The 8,398-nt window shown below is 38.2% G+C and overlaps 1 protein-coding gene across 2 annotated transcripts; it reads left to right on the top strand.

Annotated features, from left to right (window-relative positions):
• Positions 1-11: 11 nt before the first annotated feature.
• On the top strand, positions 12-6,636 carry LOC139462109 (U1 small nuclear ribonucleoprotein A-like). Of its 2 annotated transcripts, none has more exons than XM_071243614.1 (7): positions 12-70; positions 2,538-2,615; positions 2,890-3,062; positions 3,939-4,066; positions 4,194-4,267; positions 5,221-5,335; positions 6,069-6,636. In XM_071243614.1, the coding sequence occupies exons 2-7, from the start codon at positions 2,552-2,554 to the stop codon at positions 6,226-6,228; spliced, it is 714 nt and encodes a 237-aa protein (XP_071099715.1). In that variant the 5' UTR covers positions 12-70; positions 2,538-2,551; the 3' UTR covers positions 6,229-6,636. The 2 variants fall into 2 exon arrangements, with proteins under 2 accessions (XP_071099715.1, XP_071099716.1); XM_071243615.1 differs by having other exon boundaries at positions 26-123.
• The last annotated feature ends 1,762 nt before the right edge of the window (positions 6,637-8,398 follow it).

Raw genomic sequence — 8,398 nt, 5'->3', positions numbered from 1 at the left:
TTAACCGGAAGTTTGTGATATTCGGCGGAAGCTGCCATTACTTCATCTCAACGTGAGAACAACGAAACCGGTAGGTGAAATCGGTGGAATCCACCTTAAAGCTCTCGTTTAAAGCAGGAAAAGGTATGTGTTGTTTGTCACAAAGTATGGCAACAGTTGAATTGGAATCTATTTCTTGATTTTTGTGTTGCGTTTGCACAGAAAATATATTGTGAAATTCATGTTGAACCAAGGAAGACGGTTCGTCCCACATTACATTTCGTGCACCGTCATGGCCACCAAAAAATAGGATAATTCTTATTAATTCAACTTCATCGTGTATTCTTGATGAATGTAGCTCTCGGTCACGTGTACGCACGTCGGGTTATCGTGCGTGCAGATCTAGGCTACATGCACAACCATTAGGCCTACAATTTGGTAGAAACCTTATTTTAAATCAAATACTGTCAAAATAGTATACAGGGTTTTACCTTGACTTTAATGAGTCTTGACACAGTATATTCTTTTTCTGCATCAAATCTTGAACATTTGTGCGTATTGGACACAGATTTGTGTCGCGTAAAACCCTGGATTAAATGAATAATACTACAAATAATATCCACAAAACATCAACAGTAAACTGCCCATTGACCTCCCTACATAGTCTTTCCAAACGATAATAATTAATTAATAAATTCTTGTTTTGGCTTGTGATTTGAAGGTTTACAGATTGTGTAGTTTGAGTGATTAAATACAATGCCAAAGATCATTTATGCTCATCAAAGACAAGCAACCAATTTTTGTGAGATTCCGCGACATTCGGATTGTTAGCCCGAGAGCTAACCGACTGAGCTGCGTACACACTGTAAAACTAAGTGCAAATTAACCTAGTCATGCCTACAACGTTACGAAACTGAACAAAAAGGGTCGAATGGATAACAGACACTTACAAAGGTTACGGGTAGGCATGGTGTCTCAGGACTTAAATCTACCGACACTTACATGTAATAATGATGCCATTTGGCTCACTCGTCCCATTCCGTCAACTGGGCATCGACAGATATTTTCCAAATCTCTTTGTTTTTAATCGAGGTGCTTACGTGATTTGATGCACCTTGCGAGCTAAGACCTGTTTTATAAGAATATAGATCTTGATTATCGATTATATCGACTTGACTGGTTGCAGAAATTTTGTTTATAGCAAATGCAAGTGATATAAGTGGAATCTGACTGGTCAATATGAGTGAAATAGAAGGGACATAACTCGTAATAACCACTAGTGGCTTACGATCAAGCCTGGAAATTCCAGTCTAGTTCGACTGTTACAGTCAGTAACTCCCTTGCCTCGGGTGGATGACTGTAAGGATAATGTAGATAATTGTAAGGAATGAGGGAGGCATAAGCATGGCCAGTGACGACAGTCAGTACTGAAAAAATGTAGCGGATGAAAGTGGCTTGTGTGAATGTTTCCTGTCGCCAAAATATGGAAATTTGGGTTTGGCATCTCTGCTGATTCAAGTTCATTACAAGATGTGTTCAGGCTGTACATAAAAAAATGTTATGTATTTTTACATCAAAATTATTGACCCATGAAGATCCGGGGCAGTATAGATCTTCAGCAATCCATGCTTGCAGTAAAAGGCAACTATGCTTGTTGTAGGAGGCGACTAACAGGATCGGGTGGTCAAGCCTGCTGACTTGGTTGATTCCAATTGTGTGAATCAATGCTCATGATGTCAGTCACATTAAACAACAAACAAACATATGAATGATCTAATTGAAATATTTGAGGACTTGTTGGATCGACTCAATCCTCATGTGTACATGGATTCGCAATAAGCTCAAGTAAATAAATCAAGTCCCTACCAAAATATAACCGTAATATTATCCCCTGCCACATAGTGGAAGGAGCAAAAACCATGAGAGATCTTAACCACACTTGGCACATGGATAGGTCTGATGGTGAACTGGTGCCTTTTGATAGTGTGGGATTTTTTAAAAATTGAGTATTTCATGCTTCTTAAAAACATGCCATCAAGGTATGACATGCAATGAACCAAGTAACAGCCTAACCACCAAATCCTTTTTATTTGCCTATGACAGCACTAGTTACAAGGGACCTATTCAACCTGCTTTCCTCAGTGGTGTGAAATGATGGGCCACCAGTATTGCTCAGAAGTCGGTTGTCAATGATCCTCCACTGGCATTCTGAGACTCTTCTTGTATCAGATATCAATATATGTCGTAACAATTACACTTTTGAATCTAAAATTACGCTATTATGTACGCCACATTGTCTTTCTGCAATACAGTTAATATATTATCACATGATGATTATAAATATTGCTTTGTGCGGCATTAAACATCAAATAAATATTCAGAAAAGTGACGTGTCTGCAGAAACATTGTAAATAACATCTGTTCACAACAGCCATCTGTTAAAGTACGTGAAACATCATTACTACCTTCGGCCCCATACTTGACAGTATTTTTTGGGAGGACCTAATAAAAAAACAATTTAGGAGAGCAGTTGAATAATATGTTCACTTATTTTTCAGAAAGCAACAGCAAGATGTCTGTTCAGCCCAATCACACTGTGTACATCAACAACCTCAATGAAAAGATTAAAAAGGATGGTAAGTATTAAAATTACATTTAAGGAATATTAACAGTTGAAAAAGAACATTAAATTCTCCTGATTGCCAAAGTAATTTCATTGATACCATTCATGTCACCAAGTTTTAATAATTCATTTTGTATCATGATTGATCATGGAGAGGAGATTAGGCAGGGTCAAGTATTCCAACACCAACAAGGGGTCTGAAATGTTGGGACAGAGGGCCCATATTGCTGTGAAGAGTGAATGTTCTCTGTACCCTTGTTGACACTTGTTTGTTTTCCTGTTTCCAGAGCTCAAGAAGTCCTTGTATGCTATCTTCTCCCAGTTTGGTCAAATTCTGGACATTGTGGCTCTGAAGACCCTGAAAATGAGAGGACAAGCCTTCGTGATTTTCAAAGATATCAACAGCGCTGCTAATGCTATGCGATCAATGCAGGGATTCCCCTTCTATGACAAGCCTATGGTAAAAACGGTCACATGATCCGAATGATGACTTCTAGCATTGGTCAGGGTGAAGGGGTAACTATGGTAACTGCACATGAATGATGGCCATGCACCCCTGAATAAAGTGTCCATCAGATGACATTTTGTGCCACATCAGCCTTGGCATGAAGCCATCGACCTTAATATTTCTCATTATTCTTGTCCTGACACAATATGTTGCAATTTCCTTCTTCACTTGGTATGGTACTGTACCAAATATTGGTCAAGAAATATAAAGGTCCTGTTATTAAAGTAATTAATAAATCTTACAGTACAGTATACAATTCATTACTTTTAATTATTGGGATGCACTATATTTTTTCCTGTGTTCACTCCAAACATTTCTTAGAAGTGGATTGCACTTCTGCGTCGTGTTAAACTCTGTTGAAAGGAAATTGCAATATGCTATCAAGTGTTGAATAAGATTACAATTTTGTTTTTACAAATTTCACTAGTACAAGATAGCTTAAATAGATACAGTGGACAGGGAATTAACTCGTAGATTTGTTCAATGCAGGATTTTCAAATTAAAATATAAAAATCTATCTGCTGCCCGTATATTTTAAAAGTGTGTTTTAGATTTTTCTTGGTCAATTTTGAACAATTATTTCTTTGACATTATGACATTCTAAAATTTCACAATTGTTTCTGTAATCCTTTTATTGCATAACAGGAAAATAATATCTAGCTTCATTAACGGTGACCGGTCAGCACCATACCCGTGCTCTTGGGTTTCACCGAAGTGGTAAACGTCCAAGACCTGCATCACTTTAGGCTTAATTTAAGTTCCTCAAAAATGATCTAAGTTAAAACACAAGTCTTAGGAACATTTATTGAGTTCTGACTCTCATTGCAGAGGATACAGTTTTCTAAGCGAGACTCCCATGTGATCGCCAAGATGAAGGGGACATACGTAGAAGAGCCGAGGAGGAAGAAGGATGAGGAGGAAGCTCCTCGCAAAAAGAAGAAAACTCAGCAAATCAAGTAAGTTTCAGGGTGTCAAATAAGTTGTTTGTACTTAATATTTCCTCACAGAGTTCAATAAGTCTTGAAAAAAATGAGTTTTTGTCCATTTCCTCCTGAGGAATTAATAAGCCTTAATGTGTTGCAGAGCTCCACCTGCTCAGCCCCCAGCAGCACCCGTGGCACAACCAATGGCCCAGCCCCCTATGCAGCCTGTTGCAGGTGAGTACGGGAAATTTCATCAGATACAGTGTGCACTTGACATCACTGAAAATTGTACAGTTTGCTATTTAACATGCAAGTTTAGCTAAACAACATTTGCACACTCTTTGCTTATCCAGGTAACAATCATATTGCCCACAAACTTAGGCTACAGTTTTTTTAATGTTTAGGTTTACAGATCAATTTTCATGTCAGATTATATTTTGTATAAAACTGCCGATGTATTGTTGAAAAAAACAACAACCTACAAATACTTTGTCCCCCTTATTTCATTATTTTGAACCAATTGTTCGTAAACGACTTTCAAATAGAAATGACAATGTAATGGCGACCTCAGTTAAAGCGGGACTGACTCAAAGGGAGGCTACTCTGATCCTAACTCCTTGATACCATGTGTTTACAAGATGGCATCACCCATGTTCATGCACATATTTTGCGAGTATCTGGTTTTAGAAAGTGTTCACAGTGTATGTGGACTAACGTTTATTTTCTCAGGTATTTTTTAAGTGAATTGTCAGGTCTGGGAGAACATGTGTACAGCTGATTGCTATTTCCGCCTTATTTATGTCTTGGGTGTGCACTGTTGTCAAAATATGGTACTTAAAAAAGTATTTTCTATTTTGATTAAATTTGATTTTGTGGGGATACATAAATGTAAGGCTACTGTGTTATGAGGAAGCAATCAAGTTCCTGCTGAAAATTTTTAAAGCTTTTTTGTTGTATCTTTAGTGTCCCTAAAGTGAAAGCGGATGAATTACCCCAACCTACTTTTTCTGGATTTCTTTATTAAACATAAAAGTTAATTAGTATTTGGAAACAAACATTGCTCACAAGTTGCTATGTTGACCTGCCTAACTTTTATAACCAGAAAACAGCCCCCGAAAATACAACTGAGTTTTATTTTTTATTTTATCTTATTTTCTTACCCAACTTTTCATCCCCTGATGTTGCAGCTGCTCCTGTCGCCCCATCCACTGCCATCCCGGAACAGCCTCCAAACCAGATTCTCTTCATCACAAACCTCCCTGAGGAAACCAACGAAATGATGTTGTCCATGTTGTTCAATCAGTAAGTACTTTCGGGGCTTGATTTAGCCATATAAAACATGCACCAGTGACACCTATCATTGATAAATGCAACCTAAATTTATGTAATAACCAGCATGTAAAACAAATCACACTTTTGGTTGCCCTACCCTTACTTGTCCACATCACATTGATCTTTGAGCACACTCAATACCTAAGCTTTATGTACCATACTACATCACTAGGGGCGGTCGGGTAGCCTTGTGGTTAAAGCGTTCGCTCATCACGCCGAAGACCTGGGTTCGATTCCCGACATGGATAAAATGTGTGAAGCCCATTTCTGGTGTCCCCTGTCGCGATATTTGCTGGAATATTGCTAAAAGCGGCGCAAAACCACACTCACTCACGTCACGAGTACCTGTGTTTTGTGTAATTCATGAGTCATAAGAGATCGGAGATGTTATTTATTTAGACTAGTTAATGCATCTGTTTCAACTTTGCACTCTGGTCCCATAAGTTTATCAATCTAGTATGCCTTAAGCAACTACCTTTCACGTGAACATGCACCTGGTGCAAGTTAAACCAAGTTCCTATAATCAAGCTCTGACTTTTTCTTAGTTGTTATGATCCATACCACAACACATTGTCAATTTTAAGTTACAAATGTGGTAGCATATTTAAAACTAGTACAAGTTGGATGTATATTCTATCTTCAACACTGAAAATGATAAACCCATCTTGGGGCATATGTAACTGTTACCGAACCTGTTTTTCAGATTTCCTGGATTCAAAGAGGTTCGTCTTGTCCCAGGCAGACACGACATTGCCTTCGTGGAGTTTGAGACCGATGTTCAGGCTGGTGCTGCTAAAGAGGCTTTACAAGGATTTAAGATCACACCAAGCAATGCCATGAAAATATCATATGCTAAGAAGTGAAAACCCTGTGATTATTGGACACCATGCTGCAGTTGGACAAATGACCTGTTTCACAAAACTTTCTTGGAGTGTTGCCTTTGTGAATGATCATTCCCAGATAAACAGGCTATATGGAGCGTATCCAACCCTGACCGTACTGGTATGGAGTAGTCAGGTGATCGCGTCATATTGCCAGACGTGTGGGTGGATGGATGTTATTTCTGTGTCGCCTACAAGTGTGGACGGATGAGAGGTTGGTATGCAAGAGGTACAGTACAGACATTTTACTTGTCTGTTGTCAGCATTGCACCTTCGTTGGCGTCTGCTGGCATTGCACACCCCGCCTTCAGACGCCAACATTGCACGCCAGTTGACAAGCAGATACTTACTGTATTTTATCATTTATCATGTCATGAATAAATCATTTTTCACAACTGAGATTGAGCTTTGTCATCATTAGTCTGAACGTCTTTGGGATTGTACTCATTTTGAGTTTCTCGATGAGAATGGGGTTTTCATGTTTGTATTTTTATCTCACACACCCCTCCACCACACATACCCTCACCACCCCCAGTAACTATTCATAACTACAGTAAGTAATGCAGCAGATTACAGCATAAGCCATGTACCTATTGTGTGACATCCACTTACTCGTATCTTTGCCAAAAAAAGAACCTGACTTCAAATAGAAATTTCCGAATCTCAACTCCATGGTATTGTGTTGATAGGTCAATGACTTCTCTTGTATACGAACAGATAAGATAGGAATACCCTCAGCAAGTTGGACATCATTCTTGTAGGACTTGCCGTAACAATCAGATGATTTGTTTTTTCGAATTAGTGGGGGCGGGGGGAGACTAGTCATCTAATGATGACTCTTATTATAGCCCCAATCTAAAAGGGCGGGGGTATATAGTTATACCAAGGAAATCTGTCCGTCCAAGGACATTTTTGGTGCGATCTATAACTTGAAAACTACTTAATGGATTCTTTTCCAATTGGGGGGGTTACACTTTCTATACCAATGGATTTTGAGAAGTGGATGTTCTGAGAAACTTTTTTTCATGTTTTGAATTGGGCTGTAGGGTGGGTCATTTAACTGTACAGCCCAGACTTAGCCCCCAGTGACTGTTTACTGTTCCGGCAAATGAAATCTGCCCTACGCTTCCAGGATGACGAGAACATAAAGGCTGCCACAGAGGCGTGGTTAGGGGGCCAATCTGCCGATTTCTATGAAAGTGGTATTAAAAGCTTGAAGGACTAATGGAATAAGTGTATTGAGGTGAAAGGAGATTATATTGAAAAATAAAAGTGCAAAAGATATTCTGCGAAGTTGCAAAACTTATTGAACGCCCCTCGTAACTTTTTCGCTAATCAAAGTCGTTTGCAAGCGATTTGTAACTTCGTGACCTTTTGGATAAACCAAGGGCAGCTAATCTTGGTTTATACTCTAGATGGGAGTGGTTTCCCTTTGTATAAGCCTGTAGAGTACAATCTACCTTACCCAGTGTATTGATGTAGAATCACTGAGCTGCCCCTATATTTCTTTAAGGTCACATTTGTGTCCGTTATTTTGTCTTTCATTTATCATTAAATTAATCTACAAATAAAAATGAAATTTGTGTAAAATGTCACATGAATAGCAAACGTTGATATCACACTTTTTAAAAATAATTATCAATATAATTAATACCTGTTGAATATTCATGTATATTAAACTACTGCTTTCTCGACATTATTCTTATTTCCCGTCCATGCAAACTTTAAATCCTCCATCTTTCTGTGTTTTGAAAAGGTAGTCATAACATCCTTTGTTATAGCAACAAAACGAAAACGTGAAGGCTATATTTTGGATTTTACGAAAAGCTCCCCCAAACAGATGACGATCATACATTTACGTGTTATGTTATTAGGACATATTATTATTGTTATTATTTATTTAAATTTTCATAATGATTATGTCACTAAATATTGAATTTATCTGATTTCAATACTTTTAATAAATCATGAGTAGGTATTTCTCTAGTTGCAATACAAAACAATTCCAAAATCACGACAGTTTTAATGCCGACAAAAATATATGCCATCATTCTAGTAATCGTTTCCTTCCAATAATTGGGACCTTTGTTAAAACTGTGCAAGATGCGATGGAGGGAGGTATGTGCTGTGTGTCGTTACCGGTTCCACTTAT

This window comes from Haliotis cracherodii, unplaced genomic scaffold (assembly GCF_022045235.1).
Source record: "Haliotis cracherodii isolate W230 unplaced genomic scaffold, xgHalCrac1.p SCAF_15, whole genome shotgun sequence".
Classification (NCBI taxonomy): Eukaryota; Metazoa; Mollusca; class Gastropoda; order Lepetellida; family Haliotidae; genus Haliotis; species Haliotis cracherodii.
This window is presented reverse-complemented; position numbering and strand designations above follow the sequence as displayed.

Coding starts and splice junctions, on each gene's coding strand:
- LOC139462109 (XM_071243614.1), top strand. CDS start 2,552: ATGTCTGTTCAGCCCAATCACACTGTGTACATCAACAACCTCAATGAA. Junction 2,616..2,889: donor TGAAAAGATTAAAAAGGATG/GTAAGTATTAAA, acceptor TCCTGTTTCCAG/AGCTCAAGAAGTCCTTGTAT. Junction 4,067..4,193: donor AAGAAAACTCAGCAAATCAA/GTAAGTTTCAGG, acceptor AATGTGTTGCAG/AGCTCCACCTGCTCAGCCCC.